The sequence below is a fragment of the Ictidomys tridecemlineatus genome, chromosome 2 (assembly GCF_052094955.1).
Source record: "Ictidomys tridecemlineatus isolate mIctTri1 chromosome 2, mIctTri1.hap1, whole genome shotgun sequence".
NCBI classification, from domain to species: Eukaryota; Metazoa; Chordata; class Mammalia; order Rodentia; family Sciuridae; genus Ictidomys; species Ictidomys tridecemlineatus.
In genome coordinates, this window is record NC_135478.1 from 66,173,083 (window position 1) to 66,192,402 (window position 19,320).

A 19,320-nucleotide genomic window follows, 5' to 3' on the forward strand; every position below is an offset into this window, starting at 1 on the left:
CAGTTTTGCTGAAACACTAAAGACAACATTGCTCTTTACAAACATCAGGTCTCTTTTTGAAGTTGGTGGTTTAAAACAGTGAGAAAATATATAGAAATCATGTACTAACCATTTTGCAATGCCCCACCACCACCACCCCGGGAAAAAAAGTTAAAGTACACTCAAAAATGTATTTTTTGTATTTCAGGTCCTCCAGGAAAACGAGGGAAGAGGGGTCGGAGAGGAGAATCTGGTAAGTCTCTCTCAGCTGCTGTGTCATTCATGTTCCAGTGAGGTCCTCACATCTGTTTCTTCTAATTAATGATACTACTGCCTTATTGGAGGTTGAGTGTATGTTTAAATCTTCTACACTAGACTTAGATATTTTTTTTTACTCTTCTTGTTTTTATCAAGTCATAATAAGTTTACAAAATATTAATTGCAGTTTGATAACCACTGACTCCCAATTTTGCTGTGCCCACTGGAGGGTTTCTTAGCTGTGCACAGTGTGGTGACATTGCCCATGTTTCCATCTCTGTAGGGAGTCAGGAAATACAGGATTTTTGCAAAAATATCTGCCTTAGGACACTGAGGCACATGCCTTGGAAAGCTTTATTATTATGTCATCCAACTGGCACAATTTTGTCATGCTTTTATTCCCATTCTTTTGAAGTGTTGAAGATTTTGATCCTTCTTGTATAGTTGAAAACTTCTAGTGATGACAAGAGCATTGGTATTCAATCCAGCATATTCATTTTGTAGTTGAAGAAACAGAGGCCTGGAGCAGTCAGGTGATCCCTCCAAGGCCATGCAATTTTTATGAGCCAAACTTGAAACAGAACTAATGGTCCTGACTCCCTCTCCAGTCATTTTAGCTTTCAGGCCAAATCCCTAAAGGCAAACCAAAATGGAAATGCCAAATTAAAATATTTTTGCAACCACGATAATACCAGTAGGTAAGTTCACTTACTATTTTGTTTTATGAAGTCTAAGGTTCCAAAAATGTAAATAGCCAGATGAAGTTTTTATCAGCTCATTAGTTCCTACTTTCATGGTAAGGTAATTTAAAGTTTGATTGTAACATGCTGTGAATTTTTTTTTTCTGTAAGTTGTTTATTAGTATCAAAATGGTCAGTTACTGAGTGTTGAAACCTTAGGAGACTAACCCAGGAGGAGCAGACTGCAGATTAATTGGGAGATTGGGGAGGTCTCATTTCCTTTTCCGTTTTGAAAAGAACTGTCAAATTAAAAAGAGATTATGAAAATTCATTAATGTGAGCCATATAGCTGCTGGATTTCTTTAAAAGTATCCTCAAAAGCTATCTTTCAACCTCATTGAAACTGAATAATTGAAAACTTGTAAAGGTATCCCTTCACCAAGTGCAAACTTTTTAAATAGGCTGCTTTATAAATTTGAGGTAAAAGAAGTGACTAAATATTGCTGAAGTCACATAATTATGGAAATGACGTTTTTGTTATAAGAAAGAGAGCATTTAAGGGAAAAAAGAAAATTTTATGCTTATGCAAAGTTTTATTGGAAACATAAAAATCAATTCTCAACTTCTTTGCTACTTAGAATTGGTGCTTTAATTGAACATATAGTGCAGGAAATACTGAGATTTTCTTAGACTTTGCCTGAACTTTGAAGAGAATCCATAGTTTTAATGAAACCCTGGCAGAAACACTAGGAGTTAGTCTTTTATGTTTTGATAGTATTGTATTTTCATTAAGAATGAAAACAATTCTTAAAACAAATCACAGGTACATTTCTGATTTGGCTGTATTACCTAACTCAAGAAGTTAGATATCAATTCTCATTAACTGGTCTGTCTTAAATAACCAAAGATTTTCTTGATTCATATTTTATCTAAACTTATAATGGAACAGACTTCACTTAAGATAATTGGCCAGGCATGGTGGAGCATGCCTGAAATCCTATTGGCTTGAGAGGCTGAGACAGAAGGATCCCAAGTTCAAAGCCAGCCTCAGGAACGGGGAGGTGCTAAACAACTCAGTGAGACCCTGTTTCTAAATAAAATACAAAATAGGGCTGGGGATGTGGCGCAGTGGTTGACCATCCCTATTTAATCCCAGGTACTGGCTCCCCTGCACTCCCCCCCACAAAAAAATGATGGCCCTCTCAGTAATTGACAAACAGATCTTGAGGAATCTGAAAATCCCATGAGATTGTATGTAAAATTTTTGTGCCAGTATCAGGCATTTTTCTGAGATGGTCTCAAGGAGCTCATGACCTAAAAAAGTCCATATCTAGAACAAAATGACCAATAATCACTGAGTTCTTAGTAACTTCCATGTCCCTTGTATTGTGATGAGAATGATGAAGAACTTTCAAGCTTTTATTTAGTCTTAGCATTTTGCACACTCACTAATTCATCTCTCCCTTTTTCTTTTTCTTCTCTCTCTACCCCTTACCCTACAGGTCCTCCTGTAAGTATATTTGATGACTTGGGCTCTTCTACATTAATCAGCATCATGTATGTTAAAATTTGGTTAAAGGCATCAAAATATTACCTACATTTCAACTAGAAACATGTTGTTGACCTTTTAGGAGTACTTAAGTTTGAAAGAAATATTTTTTGTTTGTTTTTTCACAATTTGGGGATCATGTGATATGTTGGAGATTGGAGTGTAATATGTAACCGTTTAAAACACATTTTAATTTTTGATCCTTTATCACACACCAATTACTCACTTGGGACATTGGGGATAACTTAAGAAGTTATAATATTAATACATTAGCTCTATTTTGATGCACATGTGTTGATTTCATTGAAATCTTTGCAAAATTGAAAACTTGGAATTTAATGGATTAATACCAGGGGGTGAGACCAGGCCTGCCGGGTAACTTCATAAATCCTTTTGATTTTAAACACTTTCCACATGTTTAAACACTAGTCCACATTGCTATGGCCTTTCCTTCTGTTTCTCTGCCACTGAATGGCTTCATGGCTTTTCATCGGTAACAGAATTAGGAACAAGGAAACCTCCTTAACTAGGAACAATACTGGTTATCTATGTTGTCTCATATTCCTGTTTGTTTCACACTGAAGTTTGATCTTTAATAAGGACTCTGAGGTGAAAGGATGAGCACTTTTAGGTTCACTTTCATGAAGTGTGAAGCGTGATCCCTGCTGTTCTTATGGTGTGAAGTCAGGTGATTAAAGCAGAAAAAGTGAGAGGTTAGGGGTGAATCCTCTCTCTTCCAAGGATAGAGGGTAGGTAGAATAAAAGGGAGCTAAAGAGTGCTTAAAAAATGAATATAGTACATGTCCATCTGATTTTTTAAAAATAAACTTTATAGATAAACCCAGGGCTTCATACATACTTGGCAAGTGCTCTTCCACTGAGTTATACTCCCAGCTATAAAAAAAGTAAGCTCAATTCTTTAGTTTTAAAGTCTTTGCTTTTAATTGATTAGATACCTGCATATCACCATTAGTACCCAGTCTACTAACAAATGGAGTGTCACATAACCCCTGCCTGTTTTACTTTCTTGTCGCCAAATACTTAGTTACATTGCTAAATTCTTAGGGCTGTTTATATGAGCACACATGTAAATATCTTATGGGAAAAATTATTATGAGACTCCTGTGGATTTATAAAGTAATATCTACCTATATTCAAGTATCCACTTTAAAATCAAGTGCTGTAACAAAAGCAGGCAGAACCATTGTGAATGTTGGGATTTGAACAAGGTCAAATGAGTGATCTGGTTGACCATTTTTTCCTCCTCAGTGGCTGAGCATTTGACAGTATTCAGCAGCACATGATCAGAGCTCAGTGTTCTCATTCTTCTAAACTAGCTACTTAAAATGCTGTGATTCCTCTTAAACAAAGTGTGGTTCCTGTTTAATTTCCTTTTACGTGGACACCATGAAGCTCTCCTGTATTTGGTCTAAGTTAACAAAATGTTCTGTTGATCTGAACTAGGTTGTGAGCTAGAATATGGAAAGCATTCCTTCCTTTAGTTATTAAATGTCCTGAAATTTTGCCTTTGGTGGAATTTAAAAGGTATCAAGCCATGGAATCTAAAGTGTTCCAAATTGTCTCAATGTTTTAATTTATAATGATATTTATAATGCATGGTTTAATTTCACAAATCTTCCTGCTTTCATAAATTAACTTAGAGTTAAATTACATAAAACTTTTGCTTTTCTGTTACTTGCTAGTATTTTGAGCCTCAAAGATTCCCACAAAATGTATTTATTTCTACATAATTTTTTGTTAGAATTTCCCTGTGTCAAGGGAATGAACAAAAGGTATAATGTAGAATTTAGACACAGGAAATGCTTTAAGGATAGTTAATCATTAGTTCATATGGTTATTTAAAACACCATCCTTTCATTCATCAAACTTATACCTAGCATCTAATTTGTGCCATTTCTTCTGCAGTACAATGGAGATAAAAATGGCAAATAATACACATCCCTGTTTTCAGGGAACTTAGAATCTTGTGGAGAATGAAATAAAGCAAAATCCTAGCACTATTATGAGAGAAATATGTTCATGATATGTCAGGGTGTGGTGGGGGGACAGTGGAGGAGTAAATGATCCAGATTTAGCAATACAAAGGGCATCAGGGATGCCTATGGATCTAATCAATTTCAAGGTCTTATCAAGGTGACAAATCAAAGTAGTGGGTATTTTTAAGAAGTTAGCATTTTCAATACCTTTGAGGTAGAAGAAAGAATGGCATTTTGAGGGAAATCATGTATTCAGTAAGGCTAGAACATAAAGTCCAGGAAGGGAGATTGGAAAGTAAGGAGTGAGAGCTGAGACTGGGGAGAGAGGCTGTGAAGAAATGCGGATGCAGGCTTATTTGTTTCCCTAAATGTAGACTGTCTCTGAGAGACTCAGTTAAGCAGGAGAGCAGCAGCATGGGTGGGGAAGAGCACTCATGCTAAAGGCCAAGGTGGAGGAGCAATGGGAAGAGAAAGATGATCAAGACAGTATTGCAGCTATTAAGGTGGGAAATAGAATGGTGTGGAAGAATGGTAGCAGGGGAGATGCAGAGGATGGGGAAGATTGAGGGACGTTGATGAGGTCGAAATGGTGAGATGCACGGCTAGGTAGAGTAGTGAAGATGAGCGAGCAGTAAGGGTGCTCTCAGGTGGAATCTGGGCCATGCCATTGGGACAGAGAATAAAAAAGCAAGAGCAGAGGAAGGAGGATGTGGAGGTCTTCCGCTGAGAAGGTATCAGGGAGACTTTCAGGATTTATACAGAGGATGGGAGGAGTGTCCCAGAGGAAGAGATTGAGGATGATTCTCCAATGAGGGCAAAGAAGGATACTGCAGGTGCGGAAACCTAAGAAAAGGAGACTTCTAGGGAGAAAAATAGATTTCAGTTCTGAATATTTTGGGTTTGAGTTATTGGTAAGATATGGAGTAGAGATTCCAAGCTGTTCCCATTGTGACACAAATGAGTATGCACTGGGGGTTTTAGTCTCTTCACGCTGAGCTGCTGGCATGGTTGGAGTGCTGGTGCTCCTGCAAAATGCCAAAGGAGTTTTTTTTAAAAAAGGATCAATGGGCTTACTAATAAAAATGACCTTGGTGATTTGATCAGTCAGGATTGTCAAATAAACACAACCAATAGGAAACCTAAATATGTAGGGAGATTTATTTTATGAGATTGACTCACACAATTGTAATCCAAAATTTGTATGCAGGCCAGCTGGCTGGAAACTCGGGCAAGATTTCTCTGCTGAATCTTGAAGTAGAATTCCCTCTTCTCTAGGAAAAACCTCAGTTTTTGCTCACAAGCCCTTTCACTGGCTGGCTGTAGCCTACCCACATTATTGAGGGAAATCTACTCTACTTAGTCTACTGAGTATAAATGCTAATCACATCTACTAAATATCTTCCCAGCAGCATCTAGACTAGTGTTTGTCCAAATAGCTGGGCACCAGAGCCTAATCAACCTGACACAAAAAGTTAATAATCCTTCTACACTGATGTTTTAAAATAAACACCGCTTCAAACTCAGCTTTTTCAGATCTCTACTGAACATGACAGATGTACACTCACCCTTGTCCTATATTTCTTTCTTCTTCCCATTCTAAATCATTTCCTCCTCCTTCCATTACCTCTTTCCATGATTTAGCTTTCATATTCCATGGGAATAACTTTGTAACGTTGGGGTTAAGATTATGCTTGTGTAACGTGACACCCATTCCTGGCTAACAGTAGTGCAATTAGATATTAGATGCCTAAACAGTTTCCTATTGATCATTTGATGACACAGCCCTATGAGGTAGGTGGGCAGAGAGCTTTGTTCTGTTTTACTTCACATAGCTGTTAGTAGAACTCAGGGAAGGGGAGTGATAGGCTTAAAGGACATAGATCCTGTTATTGTTTGGATGTGATATATCCCCCCAAAAGCTCCTGTGTTAATGCAGGAGTATTTGGAGGTTTAATGATTGGATTGTGAGAGCTATAATCCAATCAGTCCATCCTAGTTTGAATGTTCTACAGGCAGAGCTGGGTTCAGTGGCTCACGCCTATAATCTGAGTGGCTCAGGAGGCTGAGGCAGGAGGATCAAATCCAGCCTCAGCAAAAGCGAGGTGCTAAGCAACTCAGTGAGACCCTGTCTCAAAAATACAAAAATAGGGTTGGAGGTGTGACTCAGTAGTTGAGTGATCCTGAGTTCAATCCCTGGTACCAAAAATAAAAAGGAAAAACTACAGGCAGGTACGGCATGGCTGGAGGAGGTGGGTCACTCAGGGTATGCTCTGGAAGGGTGCAGTCCCTTCCCCTCTTCCTTCTTCTTCCCAGCCACCATGAAGTAAGTAGCGCTCTTCTGCCATGTCCTTCCACCATGATGCGCTGCCTCACCTTGGTCCCAGAGCAATTGAGTCAGCCAACCATGACTAAATCCCTAGAAACATGAGTCAAAATAAACTTTTCCTCCTCTAAGTCATTCTTGTCAGATATTTGGGCATGGTGACACAGAGCTGACTAGCCCAGATTCTAAATGGCAGGTAGGCAGAGCATGAGCTCTGAATGCTTGTATCTGACCTTTCTGCAGCAAATAAATGCAGACGCACACTTCTGTGGGAACAGCTACAAAATGATCTATTTGACACATTTGAGGACGAAAAATTTCCAGAAAACTCAGAATTTAAAACCTATATTTAAGATAGAGTGGTTGGTGATGGCATTTCTGCTGCCTGGAGCCTGTATCAGGAGGGAGGAAAAAGGACAGTCCTGGAGCAGTCCGGGGTGCCCAGGAACTGAGGGGTGCATCAGTCAGGAGGTCTGAGTCAGGCAGCCTGGGCTGCAGACCAAGCCACAGAGGTGAGGGGCTGGTTCCTCCTGACTTCTTCCCCCCACGGTTTTCTCCTGGCTCTGGACCTGTCCCACCTCCCAGTGTTCTGTGGGCAAAGAGGAGAGTGGAGACGGGAAAAACTAGAGCATCTGCACCAAGTGGCTGAATCACCACTTTCTTCTATGAATATCCAAATGAAATCCATATTTGTGTAGCTAACCCACAGAAAAAGAAGGGGAAGGTTTGGCAGGCATAGTAGAAACCCAATCTGGAAACTAAAAATTTAAAAACAATTATTTTAAATTTCATATCACAAACTTCCTTTTGGAGACTTCCGTTAACTACTTCTATGTTAGGCTATTCTTCTGTGAGTAGAAATATAAGCATTCTAGAGCTTTGTGCTGCCCAGGGCCCATGGATTTTATAGTGCCCATGAAAGCATATTCTGATATATAATTTCATTCAACAGTAGTAGACACACATACTTGTCTCTTGATTTGCAGTTTTGGGAACCATTTCAACTTGCTCCCTTCCAGAGAGCATTATTAACAACCAATTGGCATACAGTCTCAGGCTTTTTCACAGGTGAGAGTGGAAGTTGAAAGAGTGGATTAGAGAGTTCTCTGCAAGCACCCCAGATAATTTATCGCCCTTCTGTGGTAACGGCTGAATGTATATATCTTTCACCATATGTAGCCTTCCATTTAGACTTCTAATCAATGGTAAAGAATAAGAACTAGTTTTTAAAAACCATCCCTTGGAATGGAACTAATCAGCTTGTGGTTTCCTTTTAGGTAGTCTGACCATTATTCAATATGCCCTATATATATCCTTGGATAGGAAATGACCTAAACTTCCACTTCCAGTTGTGTGGATTATTTATCCTGAAGCCCCCTTCACCTCCATCCAACCCTCTACTTTGCATATTAAAGTTAAACTTATAATCACTGAATCTCCATGTCTGGAGAGTTGATCTGGGAGTTGCCATTGCATACAAATTTACTTTGTACATTATATGGCAAGAGTTGAAAAGAAACTATTTTAGAATTCTCGTATTGTTTACTAGTTTGAAAGTCGTGTGAAAGATGAGGATTTATCCCTTTGCCTGACGAGATTCCCCTGGGTTTTATTTGTTAAGAATGTTATTTTCCCAGAGGAATTAGCTTCCCCTCTTTAGAGGGCATAGAAATTCCCTTTTTAAACTTGAGTTTGGTGATGTTAATACAGTTTAGAAGAGAGTTTGGAGAACGTAAATAAGCTGATGGCAATTTCAGATCGTTGGAACAAAGTGAAAAATGGCTTGACCTTGTATCAAATATCATAATTTATAAGAAAGTCACTACAGAGATTATATATTTCTTATAATATGATGTTTTCTATGTGCAGATATTTAATCAAAAACACAAGGCAAATGAATTTGAATTGGGAAACCACCTCCTATTCATCATTGTGAGGAGGGAAGGCTTTTATTTTGTCATTAAAAAGTATCCTTAAAAAGTGGTCAATTTCTTTCATCCCTCTTTCATATCATACTTTATTTCAGAACTTTTCATACTTTCTAGAAACTTCAAAAACTAATTACTCCATTCTCTAGGTTTCTGTTAAAAATAAATTAAACAGGACGTTTTCATGCATGTAAATTATCACTGGAAATCGACCTTCCTTTTCTCTGTAGTGTTAGGTCTTCTTTCTGTTGCAGGTCTTCTTTCTGTTGCCCTAAAAATAGGGTGATCACCAAAAGGCAGCCTACTCTAGGACTTTCAATGATTTTAACACTCTTATAATGTCAGTAAATTAGTCTTCATTGGCCATAGAAGCATTCCTTTTGGGAAGAGTTTGGAAGCAGTCAGGGCGATGGGTTACATTAGGATGTTTCTTGTTCTGGGACTGGAAGTGAGCATCATTTCAAGTGTGAAGTATTTCCTCACTACATCCTGCTTTTGTTGACTGACAGTAGCTATGAAAGGTGGCATACTATTAAAATCATCATGATGAATCTCTTGCAAAAGAACAGCTCTTAGTGCAGTATTTTCACCTTGCCTCACTCTGTACTGGCTAGGATTTTAAATACTTTAGCATACCAAGAGTGGTCTCTAAATGGTATCCTAAATTGCAGACCTTCAAAAAAAATCTATTTTTTGATACTGGGGGTTGAACATGAAAGTGCTTTAACATTGAGCTAAACACTCAACACTTTTTATTTTGAAACAGGGTCTCACTAAGTTGCTGAGGGCTTGTTAAGTTACTGAGGCTGGCTTCAAACTTGTGATCCTCCTGTCAGCCTCCTGAGTTGCAGGTTTATAGGCATACACCATCGTGACTGGCAATCTTCAAAATTTTTACTTTATAACCAAAAATAGCTGAATGTTTGACATTATCCATTCATTTTATCTTATGAAGCTCTATAATATGGATTACTTATATAAAACTTTAGCTACTTATCTATATATGTATATATGTATATGTATAGTTATATATATTATATATAATATATATTTTATATATGTAGAAGTATATAAATCATATATATATATAATTACATATGTATAAATTATATATATATATATATATATATATATAATTTATTATATATATATATATATATAATGTGTAGATAGATAGATCTAGCCTATGGAATATTAACTCCATAGGGGAGTATTAAGTTTTAACATCTGACATGTGCAAACTTTTATTCTTAATAAATTTTAAAATAATGTATCTATAGAAATCAACCAAGATACTATCTCTTCAGTCAGAATGTTTGGTAGCTCAAACTTTTCTGTTAAGTGAGAAAAATAAAGTTTTAGAAGAATCTCTTCCTAATATTTTAATCTTCAAACCATGGAAAGTCTGAGAATTCACAGAACACTAAAATTATAGTGTTTAGTAGTTGGGAATCTTAGAGATTGAATCCAAGTTATCTCTTCATTTTCTAAGTTAATGAACTGCAGATGAAGCTCAAGTGGGACTTTGAAGAGGGCCATTGCTACACCAACATAGAAGCATTTGGCAGTAGTGACAAAGGACACAGTGAATAATGGTATTCAGTATAGTGTACCTAAATTAATTCATTTCTGAGGGAATATCTTTTAAAATGCTTCATATAATAAAGAGTTCAATTCATCAAAGTCATTGTGTCACATCTGTTAGAAAGATTCATTTCTTGCTGAACTATAGCCAACAAATTTTCCAGAAATGATATTTTCACAGCTTATTCTGTTCTCCTCATCTTGACACAAACGACATCACAAGTATGTCTTGAGTGAAACTGAAGATAGATTAGAATAAGCATTCTGTTTGTGCATATGGAGGTTTCAGATCTTAAGAGAAGTGAATATTTGTAGGTCAAGATGTTTTTTGAGTTTCAGTTAGCCATGAACTATTTATTACATTTTTTGCTTCTTAAATACTTGTGGGGTTAAGGAGTAGAATAACACTTTGGAAGGAATTTATTTCCTATTCTTTAAATAACATTCTTTAATTACTTGATTATCCTTTAATTACTTGATTTAGACTTCAAAATTTTGTCAATCTCTGGCTCTATCTTAATTTAAATGGCAATGGGGTTGAGAGAAGGTTGGAGAATTTACTTGTTGAATTGAGTTAAAATACTTGAATAACTTGGTAACTGATTTTGTTCCTTTTGGATTCAAATATTATTTAAATATTAATGTTTGTACACCTGTAAGATTCAAAATTTATTATGCAATGGTATAAGACTGAATAATATGTGTGTTTGCGGTAAAGGATATTGCCATCAAAATGCAATGGATTTTTTTCTACTAAGTTTAGAGGAAAACATGATTCTACAGAATCATTAAATGGGTTTAATATTTTTTCTTATTGCCTACTATGTGCTGTTCATGAAAAGGAGGTGTTGAAAACAATTTAAACACCTTGACTTTTTTCTACATCAGAAAACAGGCACGTTAAAGTTTCATTTTTTATGATATTCTTGGATCATAAAGCAAAGATGTTCCAAATCTATCAGTTGCTGAACAATTTTGAAAATCTGAATCATGGCTTATTTGAAATACTTAACCTTGCGGTGTCCTGGTTGGAAGTGCCTTACACTGCTCCCTCCAGGCATTGCAACAAAACTGTGTAAACAGGGGGGCCAGATTCCACTGTACTATAGATGGCTCATGTGGGAATTTACACAGGAGCTCAAGGAGCCCGGAACTCTACTATACCTGCCCTCTGACATTGGTGAAAAATCCTCCCTCGTCTTAATGGCAGAACCAGGTCCCTTGATTGCCTTTGTGTGTAAAGAGTCTCCATATAGCTCATGGCCTAGTTCATGCTTCATGTCCCTGTACAGACTTTGGAAGAGTTCACATGCATGTGTTCTGTGTGAACAGAGCTGAAACTTTCCCATGAACTCTCCTTTCAAAAAAATAAAAAAAATAAAAAATAACATGATTGAGATTTGCATTTTGTCAAAAGCTTTGAAAAGATGGCTTTAGCAGACTTTATTTCTGAAGGTTTGTACTGCCTTTCTACCTTTAAGAAGGACCTGGTGGGCTAGCCTGATTTACTTCATGCACACCAATTATTAATACAAATGTCCACCCTAGCCTACTTCCTTTCATTTATACAATTTCAGAGTAGGCCAGTCAGCCATGCCCCAGGTGGGAGATGAAGCCATTCGTGCATGCGGCCATGTGCTCCATTCTCTCCCCAGTAGACTCCTGAGCATGCTGTGGCTACAGCCCATGTAACACTTTATTTTATCCCTTAGCAGTTATTTAGAATCATTCACAAAGAACCTGGGGAGCCTCATCAATAGAGGTAATTTAGCAAGTGGCTCTAAAAATGCTAAACTACATTCTCTGTCTCAACCGAGAACATTTGTATTACAGTAGAAAAGAAATGTATTCAGAATACTCTCAGTAATATTACATTTTCTAATTCAATCCCAGCATCACTAAGTATAATGTTCCCTGTTAAAATAAAATGGTTTATTTTTCATTACAATCAATTCTTTTTTTAATTAGGAGAGAATTTTAACTAGTTCTCACAATCTGATCCTCTGTTACAAGGTTTTCTAATCGCTTGGGAAGCATAGGAACAAAATAAGGAAATCTGAAAGAATTTATGAGTCTCTGTGTTGCCTGTGGCTGTAAGTCCCCCATTAAAGGGTCTAAACCTTATTTTTTTCTTGTTTATCTAGCATCCCTGTGGTGCCTGACATTTATTTGACTAAATACAAATGCATAAAAGGAGGAATTTTTACAGTAAGATGTTTATGATATGTTTCTCACTGCCCAAGGACTGTGTGGTATGACCTCATAGTTAGAAAAGTGTAGACTCTAGGATCTAACAGAACTGAGTGTCTGTAGCTCAGTTATTTCCACTGATTATGTAATCTTGGGCAAGTCACTCAATGTTTCTCTTAGTTTTCACAATAGTGAGGTGGGGCTTTTCATGGCACCTACTGAAGTTCACAAAAAGCATTAGCACTGCCCCATGTCCGTTAGCCATTGAAGGAGCATGCAGCATAGTAGGAGAGATGAGTCACCAATGTCTGTAATTTCAGGCACATTGTAACGTCATGAAAGAATTGAGACAGTATCTGTGGATATTCACAGGAAATGAAGTTCTCTGCCACAGGGGAGAAGGTGAAGCTTTGTGAACGAGGTATAAGCCCCTCATCATGAATGGGATTTTGATAAGTGGAGTGAGCAGAAGGCCACTTGGGGCTGTGGGACAGAAGCAACAACGGTGTTCCAAAGGTCAGAAGCAGGTAGCAATTGGAGGGAGGTCACAGGGCTAACAGCCTCTCTAGAGGCTAGAGCCCAGAGCTTTGACTGCCAGGTCTAACTGCACCTTGATTTGATCCAAAGGAGATCCTTTGATGATGGAGGAAAAGTGAAGTTTTAAGACCTGGCCAGTCCATCCTGCTGGAGCTGCCTGAGGGCTCCAAGGACAAGAGTTCTTTCTCTGACATTTTGTCTGTGCTCTGTATACAGAGCTACTGTCATCCTGTAGTGTTGCGACTTGCTTGGTAAAGTTCCTTTGGCTTTATTACAGAAAAGGTAGGAATGAGTGATTCATGCAGTTTCTCTGATAAGTCACCGTGAGCATGTCTAAAGGCAATATCTAAGAATTAAAAGGAAATTCAGCATATATTAAAAATTCCAAGTTTACATAAGTGGTTTTTGAGTCCTATTTGAATAAATATAATATCTTTTTTTTATAAAATGTATTACTGAGACTAATTAAATATGAGGTAGAAGCATAAAACAGTTGAAATAAATTAAAAAGCATGTTTTTAAAAAACTGTTTAAGCATTACCAGTAAAAACTAATAATAATAAATCAATCCTCTACTAATTGATAAGTCTTGATGCAATTGAATTTATTAAGTCTAGCTTTGTGGGCATATCACAAAAATAATGTGGAAAGAATAAAAAGAAGTTTCTGAAATAGAAGTGGAAAATAGTATCTCACACACCTCCCATTTCCTCATTTCCCTCCCTAGCAGATTAGATGTCTTGCTTTACCATCAAAATCACTGTTCTTGCACAATCCTCTCTATCTTCTCCCTCTCTCTCTCTCTCTCCGTCCTGTTGGGGGAAAATCCCATGCCTAGTTAATACCAGCTCACCCTATCTAGCACCAAGACCAGAATCCCTGAATGTGCTTAAAGGATAACATCTCTGAACACTGGTACCATTTTTAACTCAGGAGCCCTAATCTCAAGAGGGTAGTGCTAGTCAATAGTCTACTACAGGTCCCTAATGCAGTCATTCTCTTACTTTCTTAACTATTTTACATCTTTTTCTTGCTCCCAATTCCTCCAGTAGCTCCCTCCCATTTAGCTTTGTTGATAACTTTGTTTCCTATTCATAAGAAAATGGAATAAATCAGAATGTAGCATTCATACTCTGCCCCACCCTGTCTGCTAATTCACTGAGATTCGTGCCCTCCTTCCCTCCTGTTGCCAGGCATGGACTGTCCTTTCACTCATGCAGTGGTCCAGTCCCCTCTGCTTTGCTCAAGATCATTGCTTTTCAATTGCCCTCCTGCTGTATCATCAATTTTCCCTCTCTTTTGGATAACTCCATTAGCATAAAATCATGCCACCATATTTTCCATCTTAAAAACATCATAAAGCACAAGCTTCCTTGACCCCACCTCTTTCTCCCTGCACTGTTCTAGTTCTTTGTCACATCCATTCATTCCCTCCCCCTTATAACCAAACTCCTAGAAAGAATCGTCCATTTCTCAAATGCTATTTTCCTATTCTCTTCTTTTAAAGTATGCATCTCTATACCACACTGCTGGAACTTTCTTTTCAGGATCACTGGTTATCTTCAGCATGATAAATTTAATGATCAGGGTTCAGATCAAATTTTTCAGGGCTACATTTGACCAGTTGATTGATTTCTTCTTGAAATACATTGCTTGCTCTTCTCTTCTCTGGGTCTCACTCTCTCACGGTCCTCTTCCTGACTCGCTCACCACTTCTCAGCTTGCCTTGCTAGTTGGTTGTATTTCTTCAGTATAGTCTCTGAATGATGGGATGTTTAAGGGCTCAGTCCTTGGATCTTTCTCCTTCTTTACATTCCCTTGCTAGGTGACTTTCTATTGTGACTTTAAATATTATCTGTATTCCAAAGGCTCCCTTGTGCATAGCTCAGCCCAGATGACTTCTCTGAACTCTGGACTTGTATATCCAACTGTCAATTCAAGACCTTCATGTGAATGTCTCATTTATATCTCAAATTCAATATGTCTAAACTGAATTCTGGAATTTCCACCTCTATTCTTCAAAGCTGCTTCTCTTACAGTCTTCTGCATACCAATAAAGGATAAAGGGCATCACATCCCATTAATTGCTCCAGTCAACCCTTGGAATCGTTCCCATCTCTCCTTGTATTTTTCCTCACACCCCACATTCAATCTATCTTCAAAATTTTCTCCAGAATCTGACGGCTTTTCACCTCCTCCACTGCTACTATGCGGGCATAGCCATCATTTATCTTTCATTGAGAATATTAGAGGAATCTCCTGACTTCTCTTCATAGGTCCACCATTTCCTCCTGCAGCTTTTTCTTCGGAGTGACCATGATCCTTTTCAAACACCTCAGATTGTGTTGCTTCCTCACGTAAAACCTCTCCTTTGACTTCCTGCCTCTTCCAGATTCAACTCAAGTCATCTTCATGACCTGCATAGTCCATGGGGCCTGGCCCCTTTCCTTATATGACTTGACTCCTCACCCTTTCCTGTCACTCATTCCAGGTTGGACGTGCCATCAGTTACTAGAGTATGTTACAGCCCTCTCCACCTTACAAGGCATGTCCTCTTGCTCTTTCCTTTGTCTCTTCTCCTCTGTTCTGAGTCTTCCCGTGACCACCCTGTAAAAGAGCACCCTCCCTCTGGATTCTCTGGCCTCTGTATTCTCTGATATTTTTCTGCATCACCATGAACACCTTATTTATAAACCTTTCTCTTAATGTTTGCCTCTCCTGCCAGAGGGATAGCAGGGACTTTATTTACTCTGTATGTCTGGCATGCAGTAGGTGCTTAACATATATTAGGTGAATACATAAATAAGCTGTCAAGCTTATTCTTCCCACTCCCAACAGACTTCTACCTCAGAGTCCCTTGAGGTTTGGGGCATGGAATATTTCCACTTCTGTCTCTCTACATGTAAGTTTGCGTCTTCAGTTTCTCCTCCTCTCAGGTAAAGTGCTGTCCATTCTCCTAATCTTCATTCTCCTACTCTACTTCCTTTTGTGTTCTCCTACATACTAATTTTGCTCCTCAAGCCATTTCTGTTCTCCCAATGGAACAGTTTTCTGTCAGTTTAGAGACATTTACAATTACCTGGTACCTTACCACAGGATCAAAGAAGCACTTTTCCCCAACTCTACGTCTCCTTTCTTTTCTTCCCTTTACACAGTTACTAAATTAACTACTCAGGTTAGCAAGTGTTGGCACACATCCCTTCCACATCCCCTTTCCACTTTTTACCTTCTGTAGATATTGCTGATTAATTCCAGCACTCTTTTCCTAAACTCAGCTTTCTTAATACATTATTCCAGGCAACCAATCAGAATTGGCACTTTGCAGGACACCTGCTTGACATCTGTGGAGCTTGTTCTTGTCTTAATTTCCTCGACTCACTGCTCCATCAATTACAGTAAAACTTCTGGAATCCTTGCAGTCCTAAAATAATCATCTCTCTCTTCTCTCTCTTTCTCTCTCTCTCTCTCTCTCTCTCTCTCTCTCTCTCTCTCTCTCTCTCTCTCACACACACACACACACACACACACACACACACACACACACACACACATCCATCTTGATTTCTGGGACTCTCTTTTTTGTTGTTATTTGTTTTAAATGCTATTCCTTCCTAGTTTCCTTTTCAGATACTCTTCTCTTACCCCTCAAGTGTTTCTATTTCTCAATTTAGGAATTCTTTTTTTTTAAATAACTTTTTATTTATTTATTTATTTATTTATATGTGGTGCTGAGGATTGAACTCATTGTCTCACCCATGCTAGGCAAGCACTCTACCACTGAGCCACAACCCCAGCCCTATTTAGGGATTCTTAACCTTAAGAGAATGATTTCCTAGGGAATCTGCAGATGAACTTAAGTGTGTGTGTGTGTGTGTGTGTGTGTAACATTTTAAAGTGTTTCAAAGCTAACCAGAGCAACTGTAGCATTTATCCAACTCAAACGAGGGCTGAGAATCCTGGGTACTTTCTTACCCTGGGTAATCTCGCCTAGGCCCTGGCTTCAGCCATCAGCGTGATGAAAGTGAGACACACAAGGGTTCCAGTCACCCATGTTCATGGTCCAGCTTCCTCTGTTAGAAGCTGACTCAGGGAACATTACCTAGCCTCTTTGAAACTTGGTTTTTCTAACTACAGAATGGCCAGAAATGATTTCCCCTATGCAGGATTATTGTTAACAAAGAGAGATGTCATTTGTCATTTGTAAAACTCTTGGAGACTTATAGTAGTCAATAAGTGGTAGTTGTCATGGGTAGATGACCCATGTCATCTGGGTCCCTAAAGCACATATTCTTGTCTACTTGCTTCTCCCTAATTTTAAAATATATTTTCAGTTTTAGGGTTCTGCCTCACTGGAGAAATAAACATTGCGTGACTCATGCATTATGAATTAATTGACTCTGGGTGTTAGAAATTTGCTAACATGCACTTATTAATGCACAACATCTAAGACAGCTGCACAAAGTACTGTAAGTCCATTTTTTTAGCACAATATTTGAAAAAATGGAATTGGGCATTTAAATAAATTCAATCAGTCTGAGAGATGTTTATACATTGGCTTTCAGTATTTGGAACAATAAAAATAGCACACTTTGAAGGATGTTATTAAACATAGCAGAAACCAAGTCATTCAATATGTACAATGTAATGAAAATTGATGGGTCAGAAAAAAATGGCCTTTTAAAGCTATGGAAGCTGAGCAGGTGTCTACCCTCCCATGTATTCCTTATGTTTATTGTATCCCACTAAACATATATCTGTTAAGCTGATCATTTATTTTTATCTTGGAAGCCAATCTTGATTCCATGCCAGATTTTGAAAAGGCTTATGTTTTTAGAAGTATGGTACATATTTATTATCAAAAGCAAAAGTCCTTTTATATAAAGAACTGTAAAATAACATAGCTAAATTCCAACCCAAATATTTTGGTTTGGAACATAGCAAGGGTTCCAACAAATTCTGTGGCCTAGCAGGCTTATCATAAGTCTATATGGAGCCACCACATTCTTTCATTGTAATCAATAAGTCTCCTGTTCCTTCTCTCCCAATATACTCCTAAAGTGATGGTGGGGCATCTACAAGGTAAATTTAAAAGCTTCACTGAATTATGGAGAATATATTTGAAGAATTTTGCAGGACTTTTCTAAAGCCATTAAAAACACCATGAATTGGGAAAAAGTTAGAAACCAGAGGTCAAAGTCACTGCCTAGATCTACCACTAAATGACTCTAACATGGAAAAAATTTAGCAACTTAATAATTAAGGTTCTTTTAATTTTTTTCTGTAATGAATTAGTTATCATGTGATAATGTATTTTTCTAATCAAGAAAAGACCTAAAGCCAGATATGGTGGTCCATACCTGTAATCCCAGGTACTTGAGATAAGGAGGAAGATAATGAGTTTGAAGAAACCTGGACACTTAGACCCTGTATCAAAATAAAAAATAAAAAGGGCTGGAGATGTGACTTAGTGGTATAGCTCCCCTGGGTTGAGTCCTCAGTACCAAAAAAAAAATTTTTTTAATAAACAATAGACCTAAAGTCTGGGATAGCACAGAAAACTGCAAAGATAAAGCAATTATCCAAAATTCCACCACCCAGAAATAACCAGTTTTTGTACACTTTATTTTCACCTACATCCTCCCTTCTCTTCTTTTGATTTCCCTTCTTTGCTCCTTTCCTTTCTCTCTCTTGCTTGCTTTTTTCTTTTCTTTCTCTTTTTAGATTTAGAATTACATGTCTAAATAAATATACTTATGTACACTTATTAAATGATATCTTAGAAATTATATGGGAATTTCATATGCGAAAATATGAATAAATATCTACATAAATGTAAATAGTTAATAATTGGAATGAACTATTTAAATTAAACTATTTAATTTAAAAATTAAGTAAATTCTAATTCTCCTCATATGAATATACAAGAGAAAAAAGTAAATGTAGTATTATATTAGAAAATGCAGCCTTTGAGTTCATATGGGAAAGACGTGAATCCATCTAAATGTGAGTACATCGTTAAATACATTTTTTTAATTTATGAAAGGAAAGTGCTATATAAGAAATTTTCCTAGTTTTGAATCAATTTTTACTGTCTTTACATCAATCCTAATAAAACCATCTCCATGTTCATTCTGGCTCACTTTCTTGCTCAAATTGTTAAAGAGAAATATGAAGCAAGTTTGATACTAGCTATTTATTTTCCTCTAGAGTAGAATATGGCTTTTTCCTTTCCTGCATTAAAATCATTAAGGATTAAGTATTTTTCAGAAGAAAACTTTAAATTGAAGGACTCTTA

At 37.4% G+C, this 19,320-nt stretch overlaps 1 protein-coding gene across 1 annotated transcript in view; it reads left to right on the forward strand.

Annotated features, from left to right (window-relative positions):
- LOC144368135 (biotin--protein ligase-like) overlaps nucleotides 1-19,320 on the forward strand; it is a 108,912-nt gene that overhangs the window by 21,730 nt on the left and 67,862 nt on the right. Inside the window, exon 4 of the mRNA XM_078026742.1 lies at nucleotides 188-232. Coding sequence (XP_077882868.1) covers nucleotides 188-232 — 45 coding nt within the window. The remainder of the gene's footprint in view (nucleotides 1-187; nucleotides 233-19,320) is intronic.